Below are 19,024 nucleotides of genomic sequence, written 5' to 3' on the forward strand. Positions count from 1 at the left end.
CAACACAGTTTCCTGATGCTAATTTTATAATTAATGTAATTATGTATGTGTATGTATAATGTATGGGTTCTATACTAATAGGTTCATACAATACAAATTGTAAATACCAGAGGGGCTTTTAGACACAAGGTTAAGGCTTTTTTATGGAATAGAGTAGCCAATACTTTTTAATTAGACTAGACTGATTATTTTATGTGATTTATGAGTCACTGATTTTAGAATGCTTTTAAACCTCGGATGATCTGTATTATATGTTATTGTCTTTGACCTGAAATAGGTCTTCGTTATGTGTTGCATGTTTTAACACCAAGGACCATGTTGGAAATAAGTGTTTACACTTTAACATGCTATCCTTTGGATTACGTTGTTTGTCAAATCCAAAATAAATCAAATCAAATCAAAATACAGTAACCTAGATATTGCCTTTGTCCTATGATGGGGAGTCAAGGATGTTGGTATCACGTGTAGCATGTTACAGCACCGTATAGTAAGAGCCATATGCTCATGGCCTGATTCTTTTCTCTCTAGGGACAAGGTTGTAGCTAGCACTACTTGCAACCCATATAAAAACATACTCTGTCACACAGATGCACAAGGACTCAGACATGTCTTTATGCATAGAAAGAAATGTGCACACACATTCACTCACATGCATACACACACAAGCCTGCTAAGTGACGCTAAAGAAGATAAAGTAGCTAATTAAACATGACAGGAGCGATGAGCGGCCATGTCATGTGATGTTATGGGGTCGGCTTGGACGTATAGACTTTGGCCAATATAGGACACCGTGAAACGTGAGGCGGGGAGAAGAAGTTTTGAGGTTCATTCCAGCTCCCTTGGTGTTGATTCCCCTGATGTTTTCTTTCTTTACACACACACACACACACACACACACACACACACACACACACACACACACACACACACACACACACACACACACACACACACACACACATCTCATACACAAACACACTCCTGACCTAGATCTATGAGGTAGATGATTCCTGCAGGTACATCACATCTTGTCTTACTCCATACTGTACGATCTGACGGAAAACAGTAATTGTGAAATATAAAGTCTACTTAGGGCTGGGCGATATGGAGAAAATCAAATATCACGACATTTCTGACCAAATACCTCGATATCGATACCGCAACGATATTGTAGTGTTGCTTTCACGAAATATTTACACAATGAGATTTTTGATAAATAATCATCAGTAATGTGGATATAATGACTAAGTGGGGAAAGCCAAATAATAGAACAGTTACAACAGTCTGGTAAGTTCAGAAAATGACATCACTTTACTGTAATGCAGCCTTTAAAACCAGTAAAAGACAACACTTATGCCATATTACGATATTACGATATCCAAAATCTAAGTCGATATCTAGTCTCATATCATGATATCGATATAATATCAATATATTGCCCAGCTCTAAGTCTATTTGTGCTTTCGTGGGGGGTTTATGAACACAACAGGATGCCACACAAATGGGCTGTTTCATTGACACTCCCCCCCGCCGCACTACCCTGCGGATAATCGCCGGATCGCCCACTAAGACTTGTTTGACCCTTTAGGACAATTTGCTTCTCCATGAACAGTGGAAGTAGGGGAAGTTGGGTCCAAAATTCCTAATCTGCTTCATCACCTAAAACATTCAAATCCATCCATTGGGGACCATGAATATCCCAAGCAAATTTCAGGACAATTAGACGTTAGATTTTGAAATACCAGGTGGAAGTTTGAGGATGACGATGGCACTAGACAAAAGGTCATGAAGTCAGCGGAATCATAAGGTATCATCCTCTGGGTATCTAAGTACTAGATTTCATTCCAAAATGTTCAGTGGTTGTTAAGATATCTTGCTCTGGCCTAAGTGATGGGACCACCTTTTGGTTGAAGTTGTACCAGAAACCCAACCAACCACTTGCAGGGAAAAATATAGAGCAAAAAATCTATATATATATATTATGATCTTTGAATTAGGGCTGCAACAAACGATTATTTTCGTTGATTAATCGATTAGTTGTTTGGTCTATAAAATGTCAGAAAATGTCGAGCCCAAGATGACGTCCTCAAATGACTTGTTTTTTCCACAACTCAAAGAGATTAAGTGTACTGTCACAGAGGAGAGAAGAAACTAGAAAATATTCTGAATTCTGAAAACTCTGCATTAGGACGACTTGTAGCTAATGACAGTCAGATATGAATATGAAAACCTGAATTTGACTTTGAAATGAATGCATATCAACATGCAACTTGAAAATGTGCTGTGTAGCTTTTTACATGATCATGATCAACATGGCTCTCATTCCTGTCTGCCATGTGGAACTGCTACTGAGTCCCAGTGTATCTACCTGTGTGACTGACAGTGTTGTGCAACACATCAGAGAGCATGTGCGTGTAGTTTGTGTGTGTGTGTCTGTGTGTCTGTGTGCATGTGCCGTGTTACTCAGAGCTATCTCATGCACAACCCCCCCAAACGCTCCCTGCATCTTATCTATTACGTCACATCACCATGGTAACCTCAGCAGTGGTGATGCACCACCGAAACACTCACCAAGGTCTGTTGTGTTTCAGTGTAAGTGTGTCTACATGCATGTCACGCAGGTGAGTGTGTGTGTACTTTAACTAGTGTGTGTGTGTGTGTGTGTGTGTGTGTGTGTGTGTGCGTGCGTGCGTGCGTTTGTGTCTGTCTGTCTGTGTCTGTCTGTGTGTGTGTGTGTGTGTGTGTGTGTGTATGTGCTGTCTAATAAAGAACAGATTCAAGTTATTTAGGAATAACAGAGAGGATTCCTGAGGAGTGTGTTGAGGGTGTTTCAAGCTACTGTATAAAGTTCAATTTAATTTGCTTCACATTAACTGCAACAATACACAAGATGCTAAATTCAGCTGAACATTTAATAATTATGAGCTGCAGAATTCCTCCTTAACATAAACAACGTTACACATTGTGTAAGAACTTCAAATTGAGACACGTAAGGCTTGCAAAGCAACACCTCCGTTAATATACAACGCTCTAAACCAGGGGTCTTCAATGTTTTTTAGGCCAAGGACCCCTTAACTGAAAGAGAGACGGAGCAGGGACCCCCTACTACATATGTTGTATAAAATGAAGTTGTGTATTAAACTGGGCCTTCAATAACGTGTGGGCAGCCTAAAACATGTATACCTTTTTTGCATAAAATACTAAGCTATTAAAATAGCCTAATAATTGTTGGCATGATTTTATAAATCATGTTTTATTTAAAACATACATGTGGCACAGTGAATCCTTAGGATGAACTGTATCTGGGGATGGATATCTAAGTGACTACCTTACCTACAGGCCAGTAAGCCTATCATCAGTGGGGATTTATATTTGCTAATAAAATTGACTGCATTGACTCTGAGGACCCCCTAGGGGTCCCGGACCCCCTGTTGAAAATCCCTGCTCTAAACAATCAAACACACGAGCAGTGCGAGGCTCCGCCATTATACAGTAACGAGCAGCAACGTGCCACGACATTATTGCAGTGCAATGAACACAGTGTAACATTATTATGAGGTAAAACGAAGTACAACAACACTATCTTATATTATCTATATATAAAAAGTCTTTCGACATCAGCACTCTCTTCCAAACTTTCCCAAAACTGAAACTTAAGCCGTCTTCTTCAGCGAGCAGCAGAGCGCAGTGCTGCTTCTGATTGGCTGATTCTCAAGCAGCCAGTTTTACCTGCCTAAGGAGGTCGTCCTTCGTCACAGCTGCCCCAAATTTGTTACACTAAATTTGCCACACTAAGAAGGACTGACCGTATCAGTGTCTGGTATGGCAGGCAGAGCGACAAGGCGAGCGACAGGCCTCGTGTCCATTTTGTCCTTGACCACTGCAGTCCTGACTCTCCCATCAGTTCCTGGAATAACCTCAGTGACATGACGTAAAGGCCACTGCACTCTTGGCAGCTGTGGGTCCACCACCATGACTATGGTTCCAGTTTGCAGCTGTGCAGGGTCCTTATGTCACTTGGAGCGAGTCTGAAGAGTCGGGAGGTAGTGTCGGATAAAGTGGGACCAAAACTGGTCAGCCAGCACCTGAGTGTGTCTCCAGCGGTGGCGACTCAGGAGCTAAGACTCAGCATACACAGCCTGTGGTAAAGAGGGGTCGAGCTGCCCCATGAGGAGCAAGTTGGGGGTTCACTGGGTCAGCATCCCCCACGTCTGTTGACACGTAACCCAGTGGTTTGGAGTTTAAAATCCCCTCCACTGCAATAAGTACTGTCCGCAGGAACTCTTCGGGGACAGTCTATGACTGGATGGTGGCATACACTGCAGCTTTAACAGATCTCACTTCCCTTTCCCAGACTCGTCCAAAGTGTGGTGCGCTTGGGGGGTTGAACTGAAACCTTTTTCTTTTTAGAATTTATTTTTTATTAATTTCTGTGGGTCATCATAATTTGGTTCCAGGAAATACATCAAATAAAGGCGAAACAACAAATAATAAACAAAAAGAAAATAAATCAATAAAGACAGATTTCAAAATTTCATCAAAATCAGAATTTCGTCAGAATTTCATCTCTATTTTTTTATATACTATGCTTCCCTCAATACTTATTACTGATTATATCAACCCACACCTACCAACCCACCCTACCATCCGCCCACCTCTCCCAGCCCCGTCCCCATTTACCCGCACATTGCTGGTCCTCATTCACCAGAGATCACACACACACACACACACACACACACACACACACAAATAGTAATAATAATATAATAAAGGGGGTTCTAAAGACATGCTCTAGAGGGCATTATACATTTGGCTCCATTGGCTATCAAATTATTTATTTTTATTTTTGTCCTCTGACATTGATCTTTCAGTACACAGATAATACTTCATTAGGGCCTTCCATTTCTCTATTGAAGGTGCTTCCTTATTTTTCCAGTTTTGCAATATCAATTCTTTTAAAGATAAGAGAGGAAAAAAGTATCTGCCAACAAGTTGGATATCTTATTCCCTCTATATCTTGAAAAATACACATTTTTGGAGAGAATATGATTTTTCTGTTAGTATACTTAGATAACCAAATCTCTATACTCTCCCAAGTCTTCTTAATTCATTTGCAGTACCAAAAGGCATGCATAAGGGAGTCACCATATAGATTACATTTTAAACATATATCTGATGATGTGTTATCAAACTTGTTTATTTTATCTCTAGTGTAATATATTCTTGTCATTATCTTAAACTGTATTAGACACAGATTTTCGTTAGTAGTTAATTTGTATGTTAGTGACAAGCTTTCTTTCCATTTTTCTTTAACGTCAACCAGTTTTGGGGAGTAACGGAATACATGTACCGGCGTTACGGATTTAGAATACAAATTATGAGTAACTGTATTCCGTTACAGTTACAATTTAAATAGTTGGTATTTAGAATACAGTTACATTGTTGAAATCAATGGATTACATGACGATACTTCTCTGTTTCACGGGTTTATTCACTCTCGCAACTCCATGCATTTCCCAGAAGCCCCAATATGAAAACGAAAAAATTTGCTATTTGCGTGATCACTGATAGATGTAGAGATGGAGCCGGAACCGGCACAATAGAGCCAGGGCAGGAATGCGTTTCTATCTTGGAAATTCAAACAGCATTTCACATTAAAGAAAGAGAAGAGAGAACGAAATATAACTGTGCACTGCAGTGCGACTTCTGCTTGCCAGCAACCAACTTCCTTTCAGCGTCCAAATTCCTCCACCTCCAACCTGAAGAAGCATCTTAAAGTAAGTTATTTTTAGCCAAGGGTAGTCGTCTGCTGTAGTTTTACTGGTCACCTTGCTTTTTTGTAGTTGACGTGCGACTTTACATTCTCTTACATGCTGATTTACTAGCCCCAGAGCCGTTGAAAGACTAGCCCCGTTTGACATGTTAGCTAACGTTAGCTAAAATTAGCTCGTGGTAGCTTAGACTGCGGTTAGATTTTTGTAGTATGCAGTTCGGGACTACAAATACAAAAATCTATCTGCTTGTTTAGGTACACATTCAGCCAGTTGGAACAGAAGAACACACCAGAATAGGCCTGTTTAGTAAGCTGTATGTGATGGCCGCATTCCTACTTATAAAATGCAATTCAATGTGGAAGTAATCCAAGGAATACGTTACAAATTACATTTTTGGGCATGTATTCTGTACTCTGTAACGGAATACGTTTTGAAAGTATCCTTCCCAACACTGACGTCAACCCCTAGGTCATTCGTCCATTTATTGTATATACTTTGTAATAATTCATCATTGCTTTCCATGCTTATCAGTAAATTGTACATAGAGCCGATCAGCCTCCTTTTTTTGTTGCTTTGGCTTAAAATATTAGACATTTCATTAAAATGTTAGACATTTTGGGTTGAACTGAAACCTAATGTGGTGTTTAGCCAGATGAGCCTGGAGTGTGGGGTGTAATGACCTGAAGGCCTCCTGGAGCTCTCTTTCACCTCCCTTAGTTGAATTAGTGCCCATGTCTTGTCCATGTCCTGCATGATAAGCTTGGTCACTTTATGCCGATGGTCCAGGACTACTGGGTGAATAGATTCTGGCTCTAGCTGGTCACTGCGGCTGAGCCTTCCTCCAACCCGGATGAGTCTCACAGTCTCGTCATACTCTGGTGCTAGGGAGATCAGCCTACTGGTGGCAGCTACTGGCTTACCGGTACTCAAGAGGCTGAGCTCCTCAGCAAAGCTGTCTTGCTGGGCTCGTCTCAATACTTCTCTCTCTGCTTTTTGGTAGTCTTTTTCTTTATCAGCAGAAAGACTGACAGGGCTCACTGATGACCCAGGGCTGGATTGTGCAACAGCCTCTGTCAGCGCTCTGAACAAGGAAAACTGATCAGCATTTGGTAGCAGAGAAGTCTGTATGCTTGTAGTGAGACAGCAGACAGTGGGTTTTCGCAGCTCAGCAGAATTCTCTGTCTCCTCTGTGGCTGGCTGTGTGGGCCAGACTTCAGGCGACTGTTGTAGGAAGGCAGGGCCCTGACTCCATCTGGTCTTACCAGCCACTTCCAGCAGTGTTTTCCCCCGCGTAATGTAATCGGCTGGGTTGTTGACAGAATCCACATATCCCCAGGCCCGGACGTCAATCAACTCCTGGATTTCAGCTACCTGTGTTCCCACAAATACCTTGTACCGACAGGAGTCGGACTTGGAGCCATGTGAGTACTGTTGTGGAGTCTGTCCAGAAGACAACATTGCAGATATTCACAGTCAGCTCTCTTTGCAGTAGTGCAGCTAGCTGTGAAGCTGTCAGGGCAGCACATAGTTCTAGTCTTGGTATCAATTGCTGCTTCTTCAGGGCCACTCTGGATCTGGCAGTCAGGAAAAACACTTCCACACGGCCATGTGAGCTCTCCGTCCGCAGATAGACCACTGAGCCATATGCCTTCTCTGACGCATTAGCAAAGATGTTTAGGTCTCTCTGGAGGTTTGAAGTGTCCATCTCAGGGCTCACATAGCAGCGAGGCAGTAGAATCTGGGAGAGATGCTGCATTTCTTCCTCCCACATCAGCCATGGCTGCAGCACATCCTCAGGCAGTGACGGGTCATCCCAGTCTCTCTGTTTGTCCCACAAGTGCTGCACCAGGACCTTGGCCCGCGTGGTGAAGGGGACAATAAATCCCAGGGGTTTGTACAAGCATGCCAGGACTATGTTTCACATGCTGGGTGTGGGTTGGTCCAGCATACGGTATTTACACCTTAAGGCTCTTATATACTAGACGCAGTCCAGCTGGCACCTGCAAATGTGACGTCATGGGATCACCGTGACTATTTATACCCGCGCTAATGAGCAAAGGCTACCGACGTTGCTCTTTCTACGGACTAGAAGAAGAAGAAAAAAGTAAACAACGGCAGAACCAAGGGGGTAAGCATCTCCTCACAACGCGTAGATCCTATGGCGCCATTCTGATGCTAACAAGCACTCACCCCCCGTTAGCATCCCATTGACTGCCATTCATTTTGACGTCACTTTGACAGCGTATAACTTTACATCTGAAGCGTTTAAAGACTTTATTTGTCCATTGTTTATTTCTAAAGAAACACGACAATGTATAAAAGGCTCCATTACCTCGTATGACGACGTATAACGATTGTGTCATAACCACGGGACTTACTGTCGCATAGTAGAGGAATTACCGTATAGTACAGGAGAAGCTCACAGGCAGTTTCGACTTCCATTAACTGTTTAAGTTTAATTACTAATGTTAACTAGCATTTTAGTTAGCAATAATTAGCCTGTGCCTATGTTATCTTCTTACATATACCTAGGCTCTCCGTCTCTGCAATATTCGGAATGATTGAGATTTCTCTTGGCACAGCTACCAGAAGACTTACAACTTTCAGACAGGTTGCTCACGTCACATTTACGTCGTCTCTCTCAGTGCTTCTAATATCCATCTCCGTCCAGATCTGTTGGTCCATTCTATATACAGTCTATGGGCAGAACTGGCAGCAGCATTGCCGTCAATGCTTCGATTTGATTCAATGATCTACTTCGTCGGATCAAGCCTTTCTTTCGCCATTAGAGAACTCATCTTAACCCAGTAAGTTTACAAGAGAGACTTGCAGTCACTCTGAGAGTCCTGACATGAATTGCAGAATTGCAGAGCCAGGGGCGAGCTCCTAAGGGTCAGTGTCTGACTCGTTGAGCCACAACTCACTGCTCTCAAATCTGGCTTCTTTGGGACAGGTCGCTGATGACCTCATGGGTGTTACTGGGCCACTGGCGTAGCTTAAATCAACATGTAGCCAACAGTGAGGTCAGTTCGTCAACCAGGTGATGGGCTTCTTCCACAGACGGGAGGCTCTGCAGACAGTTGTCCACATAAAAGGATCGTTCTGTCGACACTTGAACATCTTCACCTGGCTAACTGTGGTCAAACACGTTTCTGCAGCGCAAAAGTAGCACAGCAGGGGCTTACATGTGGTGCCAAATGGAAGGACTTGCCATGTGTAGATACAGGTTCCTCTGTCTTCAGGTCTCGCCACAGGATGCGCAGCAAGGGCTTGTCCTCTGGGAGCAGCCTCACCTGGTGAAACATGCCTTTGATATCGCTGCTGACAGCAATGGCATGCTCTCTGAAGCGCAGCATTACACCCAGTCAGTAAACTGGAACTTAAGGTGGGCCGAGGCAACAGCAGCTCGTTGAGGTGCCTCCAGCAGGCGGACTGGTTCCTGATCCTGCCTGGAGCGTGTGACAAGCTTTTCACTCCTGTAGGGCAGAACATCCAGCTGCCACAATCTCTCTACACTCTGTAGAAGCTTGGCAGTGGGTGAGAGGGTGGAGACGTGCAGGCACTGTTGTGATGTTGCCTGCTGCTTGCTGTACCTGGTCGGCCCCTGAAGTGTCCAGCCTAACCTCGTCTTCACTGCTGCTGGTCCCCCGTGGGGTCCCAAACGCACAGGCTCTCACTGGAGTGATTAAGTCTGTATAATCTGACCCGATTAACAGCAGGGGTTGCACTCTGTTAATCATCTGGAGAGGGAGGCCTCTTAAATGCTTGTGCTTCCTCTGAAGTACCTTCATTGGGTAAGTGTGCTCAGCCAGACCTAGTTGATCAGCAGTGAATGCTCTGTATATCTTAAAGGATTTCTTTGGATGGTCTACTGGGGAGATGGAGAAAGACACTGCAGTGCCGTGCAGAACCCTGATGTCCTGCCAAACAGTTCTGAGGATCAGATCTTCCCGCTCACCAGTAAGCTTAAGGCTCTGCGCTAGGGATGTCACAAGAACCAATACGAAGAGAATGAAGAGAAGAGAATTGAATTTTAATCACGATCACGATCACGATTTTGGCTTCCCATGATCAAATTCACGTGATCGAGCGATATTTAAAATGCTTCATTCCGTTCATAGAACGCTCTTTATCAAAGTTTTTTTTTCCCCCCAAGCTCCGTAGACCACTCTCTGATCACGTGCCTCCATGAGCCAATCAGAGTGGTTCCCTGCACCGCGCAGTTTAGTTTAGATGTTGACAGTCACAGAGGACAGAGTAACGTCAGCAAAATTCCACAACAGATAGCAGTCGGTCATAAGTCGTCACAAGGTTTACCAGTTTACCAGTAAACGCAACATTTTGTCCCGTCTGTGTTATTTTTCAGACAACAGCAGTGACAAGTGCTAGTTTGAGTCTTTTAGCTCATAGCTTTAGCGGCAGACTGTTGTACGTCCCGCTGTTGTAATTCTCTAACAGTGAAATACAGTCACACTACACCGTTTAGCTGTCAGCATTTTAGCCGTGTTTAATCCAGTTACTACTGTAGCTAACGGTAGGCTAACGTTAGCTGCTGTGTAACGTGTTATTAGTGTTAACTAGCGTGACGTGCAGCGATGTTTCTGTTTGTTTTGGAGCATCAGAGCGCAACGCAGACATTTAAGTGGGACCGTAATCCGTGTTGCTATTTTGTCCGGTAGATACCGGGCACCATTACCCATTGGCACCAGATTTTAACATGCACCATTAACGTGAACAGAAAATTGCGTTGCCTGTATCTTTTCACAGCAAACGCGCATGTTTGGAAAGCGGTGGCACAACAGCTGAAATGGCATACTCCTTCATAGTATCCTTCAACAAAGGAGGAATGTAGCACAATATGGATGCATTGGCAGGAACAATGCACAATATGGATGTGAAAGCAGTTATAATTAGCCTATTTGACATTAAAATGTGTTTTGGTTAAAATCAACAAATAATCGTGATAATTAATCGTGATCAATATATTGATCAAAATAATCGTGATTATCATATTGGCCATAATCGTGCAGCCCTAGCTTCAAGGTACTCAGGCACTGTTTCTGGGGCAGGCCTCCATCGGACAGAGGCAGGCGTACTCTGGAAGAGGGGTTCTGTATACTCAGACTGGCGTGGATAGGCAGCTTCTGCTCCCCGCATGACTCTCTCGTCCTTATGCAGCAGTGGGGGTGTGAGAGGCGTCATCCAGACGTTTATCTCGGGGAATTTCACCATGCTGTCGTAGGGCTGCTGTTGCTCTGACAGGTTAGCCGCTTGATGAGGCAAATGAGAGGGCTGCTGCAGTGCTTAGAGGGGGATGTCATAGTCTTCCATCCAGGCTGGTCGCCGCATCTCTCGGGCAGGGACGGCCATCTGCTGGGCGGGTATGCTGATCCGAGAACATCTCTAAACAATCCCACAGTGACCACGCTGTATCCGGCTCGAAGGGCCAAATGTGTTGGTGACTGAAAAAGACTGTGTATTTTGGCTGGTCTTTAAAAGGTTGTGGCCACCTGGGGGCATCGATCAGAATGCAGACAAGATGTTCCTTTTAAGTGTTTTATTGGAATAAAGGTTGTGTGGTTGTGTGTGGTTCTGAAACAGAGATACAGGCATAAATCAGTAAAATGTAGACTTTATATAAAAGTCAAATAGTTATTACATGCCTAGCAGGTATATAATAATAATTTTGATGCTCACAGCATATAGAAATTACAGTACATTAAATAAGTTAGTTATTCGCAGTTCGCAGAACACACCTCCAGGTGCAGATTTTTTTCTAATAAGAGTGAAGTTGTTCAGATACCGATACCAGTATTGGAAATGCCTCCTACTGCCTAAAGTGCTGGTATTGGTATCGGCAAGTACGCGATATGTACCAATCCAATACCACATAATTAATTAAATAAATAAAAAATACTTTAAATAAGTTTATTGATGACTGACCTCAATCTAGATAATAACAGAAAGTTCTATGGCATTCATTCTCTGTAGGTATTTGTTCAAAGGGTTTAACCTGAGCCAAGCCATACAACAATGGCAAAACCAGTGCAGAGCTGGTTTGCCGCCTATCATGTGTAGACGGGTTTGCCGCCTATCACGTGTAGACTGGTCATATCTTTTATCGACATTGTTACGATGGTAGTGAGAGCGACAATCGTAGGTGTGTTGAGTGAGTGACATCAGTGAGTGACGTCAGTGAGTGATTGGACGTCAGTGAGTGATTGGTCGACTCAAGGAGGGAGAGAGAGCAATGTCGAAACAACAGGTTGCTTAAAGTTGCCCTGCCACACGTATTTCATTACTTTGGTAATGTCTGAAGTTCTACCATGGACTCTGTAACATGTTTTGTGGAAAAAATGCAATGGTTACCTTGTTTCAAGCCATTCTAGCGTGGTATAGAAAGCCTGCAGGAAGACTCAGCATGATTTGTGCCAGTTCTCATTAATATTCAACGAGCTAAGCTGCTTGACTCTGATTGGCTAACAGCTAGCCAATGAGAGTCTGGCTATCCGCATCCTTAACCCAGCGCAATTGGGCGAGCTCATGAATAGTAATGAGCTCACGTCAGACTGACCAGCTTTTGTAATTGGCCTGATTTCTCCCCCTGACAGAGCTGACAGAGGAGGTAGCAGTTCATTTTCACATTCACAACATAACACAAACACATATGGACCTAACATATTAAAAAAAATACAAGTAAAAACGGTTTTGTGTGGCAGGGCACCTTTAAGACACAGTGGCTTCATCTGTTGTTAATACTGTTGGTAAAGTGAAGGGTGTTACAACGTGGAGACTGCAGTGTTCACACAGAGACTAGAGTGTCACACACAGCACACCTTTTTGTTTACTTAAATCGCACACTGTTGCGGTTATGTAATCTTACGGAGTGACATCGCGGTTGCGATTATATAAATCATGCAGCCCTTCTTGAATATGTCAAAAGTAGATAAATAAAACCAAAATATGGCTGCCAAAAAGGTAAGAGGAAAAATAATTGTTTAGTAATTTGGTTGTACTGACCCTTTACAGAAAATGCCATTTTTTAGGAAAGGTGGCGATACAAAGACTTTAATGTGAAACAGGGCTCACAAAAAAAAATAATAATCAATTAAAATACTTACTGAGGAGGTAACACATTTTTCTCAGGGATTCACGTCTTTGTTGCATTGCCCCTTCTAAGACTTAGTTCTGTTTTTGGGCTTAAGGATAGTTGTTGGTGTTCACAGTTATTAGCGAAACATATGCCCCCAAACACATATCCACCATAATACTGCCATACATCAGCTACAATCATCACTCCAGAGCATCCTGTTCTAGCTCACTGCCTCTCTATTCTTCCATCTGCCTGTGACATACCTGTTTGCATAACGTTGCCAACATTTCATGTTTCTGCATTTTGATAAATATAGCCCGAGCTCAGTGCTATTTATAGAAGCCCCGGCATGCTGTGCACCTAAGACGGGGCTCGTTGCATGGTGGGAGGTGGGGCGCTTGAGGATAGTGTGACCCAGATGACTGAGCTGGAATGATTGGCCTTGCTGCGCTTACTATGCTGCCGCACTAATGCTCCCGCAGGAACGTGGTGACACAAGATGCATGTCTCATCTGCCTTTGTTCTGTGGGGAGAGGGAAGGTTTGGAGTATTCAAGAATGTCTATTAACTACGGAACTAAGAGCTTGTGCATTTTGGCCATTAGCCTGTTTTTGCATGAGGGGCATCACAACATGCATCTATCTCCAGAATAAAACATAATAACACAACAAAATATATTAGGGATCTCTTTGAAAGTGTTATTATTTTGTAACATGAAACCAAGTTTTTTCGAATGCATTGTGATGCATTCGGTGTCTTTCACTAAGCCAACTGCCCAGGGATAGAGCTGCCACTAATGCTTTGTCTCATGGTTTGTTTTCAGTGAATACGTTCTTTATGGAACCATTCTAACCATTCCACCATCTCTTTCTCTTTGTTTCTGTCACTCAGGATATCATGTTTCCAGTTCCGTGGTTGATGAGGGCGCGAGGTGGGAGAGCCGTCACCTTCTACAAGAAGTCTATGACAACGAGTCAAAGCTCTACTCTGAGCCTGCAAAAAACTGCACAGAACCAGGTAAGACTACCTGAGATGTGCGGTGAGATAAATGTAAAAGAAAACATGTCACAAGAGCAGGCAGAACTTTGAGGTTTCTGAGAGACAAAGCAATTTAAAGAACCCCATGTGTGTCTTTGCAAGAGAGGTAGAGGTATTAATCGCAGTGCAATGCAAACACCAGTGTGGGGAGTTAAGCATTTTCTTTGGATAGAACAACCAACTGATTATGTCAAGATGCTCTTATTACTGTATGGCACATACCTACTGTATCTTATTTTGGAGTTTCAGGACTTATCAGAGCCAAAGCCCAAAATGCCACATTTCGTAGTAGGTAAAACAAAAGTAGTTTACTGGGTAAAGTACAAACAAAACAAAACATCACTCACAATTAGAGATGCACCGATTACAATTTTTAGGCCGATTCCGATTTCCGATTTTTCAATGAGTTAGACCAGCCGATACTGATTTTAGCCGATTCCGATTTCATATTTTCTAACCACTATACAGCACACACAAAAATTTATTTTCTATCTTTTCTTTAATAGAACATTTTACATTTTGCATAGAACATAGAAAATTTTTTGAATAGATAATCGATCACTATAAAATAGAACTATATAAATGACTCCTGGTGTGGGAAATTCACACACATCTAAAGTGCAATGTTAGAACCATTTCCTTCTTTTCACATCCAATATCCAACTAAACAAATGTGATATATTTAGCAAACTAAACTTCTGTATGTATGAACAGGTAATGGCAATAAAATAATATATAAATAACAAATAAAAATAAAATAAATATAGCCTTGCAGTATAAAGATATTTCTCAAAACACACACACACAGGCCTGTTTGAACGTCAACAGTAACGTTACCTGAAAACAGCGTGTAGTTCCTTTTTTAGCAAGTTTGCTTTATGTGTCATAAATATGAACACTGCCGTTGCTGTCAACGGGCTTGTCTGCTAACGTTAGCTTCCGACGGTTACCTCGGAACAATCCAGCAAATAGACGGTACCCTAGAGTGCCGTTACCTGAAACAGATGATTTAACGTCACCGCTCATTTTACACACAGTTTAGCGACAAAACTAAACACCGAGGGAAGATTACTACGTTTTTAATGTTTGTTTTGAGCAGTATGCATCCCCACTAACCTAGAAAGCGTTTTAAACAGTAACGTTAGTACAGCATGTCGGAGGAATACAGCATCTCTTTTTTTTCTTTTTTCTTTTTTGTCTCCTACAGCGGCCAGCGGGGCGTAAGAGGCAGAGGGACCACACAGCGTTTGCTAATGTTAGCTTCTTGTCTCATCTGGGGTCTGATAAACTAAGATAAAATAAATTCAAAGTCAGTGTGCCCAACGCTATTTTCCAATAAACTGTAGCTGTCATATTTCACTGGACCCGCGTGAGTGCGGTTTTCATGTTCCAGTTTTTCAGCCTCAGAGGGGAGAGAGAGCAGCTGAGCAGACGGCTCTGCCTAGCCGTGTAAAATTACGACTTTATGACATTTCACAAACAGCTGATTGAGCGGCAGTGCGCTGCTGCTACATGCATATAGCGGAAACCCTGCATGTGCACGTGTGGTGCTGATGTTGCGCGATGTAAGTCATGCAGCGCCCGAGTGAATTTGACCGGCATAAAATCGGCATATGTCAGACTGACCGGCAGGTCGCCGGTCATGGCCGATGACGTGAAAATCGGCCAATTCCGGTCACCAGCCGGTCGATCAGTGCATCTCTACTCACAATGAGGATCAAAGTACAAACAAAGTAAAGCGCTCACTTGGAGGATAACAAAATACAAACAAAACCAAATATCATGGAAACATGGCTGGAACGTTGGACTAGACTGTCACACAGACTGAACAAGACGACCTGGCACAAGACAAATGGAGACGTGGCGTTTCTCAATCTGTGTTCTTCTATTGACTTGTGTTCTTGTGTCCCTGTGAAACGTCATCTCATGTTGCCAAAGTACTGTCCCAATACACAAGTTCGCATTTCACCAAGAACAGTTAAGCTTACCGGAAATGTTCTTGACACGCCCATTTTACCGAGGATGCATTGGTTGGTAACCTGTATGAACTTGGCAGCAACCGTATCCCAACATTAATTTCGGCATTCAAGGAGGGTCGGGTTTCCAGTACATAGACAATAACAATTTTCGCCATCTTATTCATCACTAAATTCACTTCTGAGAATGTTTTAGGCGAGAAATGAACTGTTTAGATTTAGAATATTGGCAGTCTTGCGAAGATCGTTGCCGAATTGACAATTTGCTTTTAAGTTTTCGGAGTTGAGCTCCACAAAGTGACGCGACAGCCAGCTAGCGCCTGCCGGGGGCGCTAGCTCATCGCTCGGACAGTCAGTCTGTATGATAAATGAACAGGTGTACATAAAGTGGTAACATACCAATTACAGTGTACTACAATAATGTAGAAATGATAATTCCACATAACACTAATAGGGACACTTAGGACACGCCAGTGCATAGGCCTACTTCTTTTTTTTATTTAAACTGACTTAAACTAATACACTAATAATAGTAGGGATCACGTTCCACTCTTTTGAATAATTAAGGGGTGTTTGAGCTAAACTATAAACAATAAAATTAAAGCTCAATAAGTTTTATTTTTTAATGTTATTGCAGTAGTTGTAACATTGTGAGGTTTTCTAGTGGTTCAAAGTGGTTATATTGTTGTGGGTTTTATTTCTAGCTGTTATTTTGGAGCACTGCAGGTAGCCTCTGTGCTGGGGGTGTTGCGCAAAACCAGCGAGAACACATCGTCTCAAACTGTTAACAGCGTTTTCTGTGCTTGTGAACTTGCAAGTTCATTCTTCCAAGAACAAGCAGCAAGAACATTCTCCCCAAGAACACAAGTCCGTTCTTTGCATTCTTGAGATTGAGAAACAGCCTAGGACTATTTATACAAGAGGTAGGGGAAAACAGGTGAAACCAATCAGGGGCGGGGTAGACAATCACAATGGCGGGAAATTCGCACAAAGGGAGGAAGTCAGGGTCTGAAACGAGAGGGAAAGGTGAATACAAAATAAAACAGGAAGTGCACAACAAGACTAGACATGAGTGAATTATCTTAACATACTTGACGAGACATAACACACTGTCACGATTGCAAAGGGAGTTTATCTACTGACTTTTTTCTATGTAGTGGAAGCCCGTGAATCATGCACTACAGTTGCATATATCAATATCAATTCCTTTGTTACGAGAGTAGTGAAAGTAAGAGCGAGAATGCAGCGTTAAGTGAGTGACGTCAATGAGTGTTTTGTCAAGCAAGGAGAGCGAGCGGTAGCGGTGTCCGACTGAGAAGAGATGTAAAGTGAGTTAACAGTTAACAAAAAACAAGAAGCTTCTCAAGACAATGTGGCTTCATCTTTTGTTAATACTGTCGGTGGAGTAAAGGGTGTTACCCCCAAAAGAACATCAGCCCTGGATGGAACGTCTCCCCAGCTGCTTCCCGCCCGGTCTTGGAGCCCGAAACAGGAAAAGTGTAACATCTTATATCAAATTTGTATAACCTATTTAGTCAGAAACTTCATCCAACGTCTGAGTCCTTTTTCATGAATGCTCAAGTCCGACTTTATACATCCTGGAGTCCGAGTCCAAGTAAAAATCATCAGTCCGAGAATCCAAGTCAAGTCACGAGTCCGAGTCCAGGACTCGAGTACTCCATCACTGATGCACGCACACACACACACACACACACACACACACACACACACACACACACACACACACACACACACACACACACACAAACACACACACTATCCTTTCTCAGGAGAGCTGGCTTCAAAAATTCTGAACTGAAGATGAATAATGAACAGCGCTCCCTCTGGTAAAGAGCAGAAGACAAACAGAGAGAGAGAGAGAGAGAGTGAGAGTGAGAGTGAGAGAGAGAGAGAAAGAGAGAGAGAGAGAGAGAGAGAGAGAGAGAGAAAGAAAGTGAGGGGGATGTTGACATTAAGATGAAAGCTGATGAAAATCACAAACTTCTCCCAGGTATATATCCTCTCTGTGCTCCTTTAGACTGAACGCTGCCAGCGTCACTGGGCTTTTATCCCTGAGTGTCTGCTAGTCGCTTCCTCAATGTGTACCAAAAGCTCTCATGTCATATGTTTGCTTTTTCTGGGGCTTGTGTGTGTGTGTGTGTGTGTGTGTGTGTGTGTGTGTGTGTGTGTGTGTGTGTGTGTGTGTGTTTGTGTGTGCGTGCGCATGTGCATGTGTTTTCTCCATGGCACGGAGTGTGTTAGTGTTTTCCATGTGGAATCCTGGGGCTTTACAGGGCTGACGTCCTGCCAGGCATTCTCTTGATCTCATTGTAAACACACCGCCCCCATCTAATGTCTGCATGCACACATGCTCCTCCTGCCTGCAGTTTGGGCTGCACAGACATTGGATTCCGCAATCTGACAGTCTGAATTTGTAAGGGCGAGTTATATTTAGATAGCACATAGTTTATAGCCTGTTTCTGTTTAATTATGCTTTGTCTCCTGAAACACTAATTATCTTAATAGGGATTATTCCTGCTTTCCTGCACTAAGAGATGCCTTTACAACGTGTTCCTTATACCACTCTTTCTCTCGCTCCCTCTCTGTCTCTCTCTCTCTCTCTCTCTCTCTCTCTCTCTCTCGCTCCATTATCATCTGCTCTCTCATCCCCCTGTCTCCTGCTTTTTCTTTGTGTTTTTCTTTCTATCTATCGTTGTCTGGTGTCTTTTTTTTACACATAGAAGCATCAGATACATTTTAAGTCATTGAGCATTCTTCTTGTTCACAAGAAAATATACTGCATGCACAAGCACAGAAACACGGCATGTGCACACACTGAGGAGATACGAGCATCTTTGTGCATGCTGCAGATGTGATGTGCATGCACGTATCCATCTAAACAAGTATTTGATCTCATGTGGAGAGTCTAAGCCTTTTTGTTCTCAAAACAAGCAAACGCTTCAGACAGAGCGGTTAATTAGATTTGTTTTATTCGTTTAACTTCCTTGCTAGATTAGACTCCAAAACCAAATGACAACGTAACGAAGATTAGCCCCTGTTGAATGATGTTGCACGTTTTAGGTTGAATTAGAGGACAAAAAGTCAAATTATTTCACCCTCCTGCCAAAGAAAAAGTCTAAAAT

At 42.8% G+C, this 19,024-nt stretch overlaps 1 protein-coding gene across 1 annotated transcript in view; it reads left to right on the plus strand.

Annotated features, from left to right (window-relative positions):
* LOC144532690 (sodium/potassium/calcium exchanger 3-like) overlaps nucleotides 1-19,024 on the plus strand; it is a 133,335-nt gene that overhangs the window by 41,286 nt on the left and 73,025 nt on the right. Inside the window, exon 2 of the mRNA XM_078273597.1 lies at nucleotides 13,759-13,884. Within this exon, the coding sequence (XP_078129723.1) occupies nucleotides 13,759-13,884 (126 nt within the window). The remainder of the gene's footprint in view (nucleotides 1-13,758; nucleotides 13,885-19,024) is intronic.

Source organism: Sander vitreus, chromosome 17, assembly GCF_031162955.1.
Source record: "Sander vitreus isolate 19-12246 chromosome 17, sanVit1, whole genome shotgun sequence".
Classification (NCBI taxonomy): Eukaryota; Metazoa; Chordata; class Actinopteri; order Perciformes; family Percidae; genus Sander; species Sander vitreus.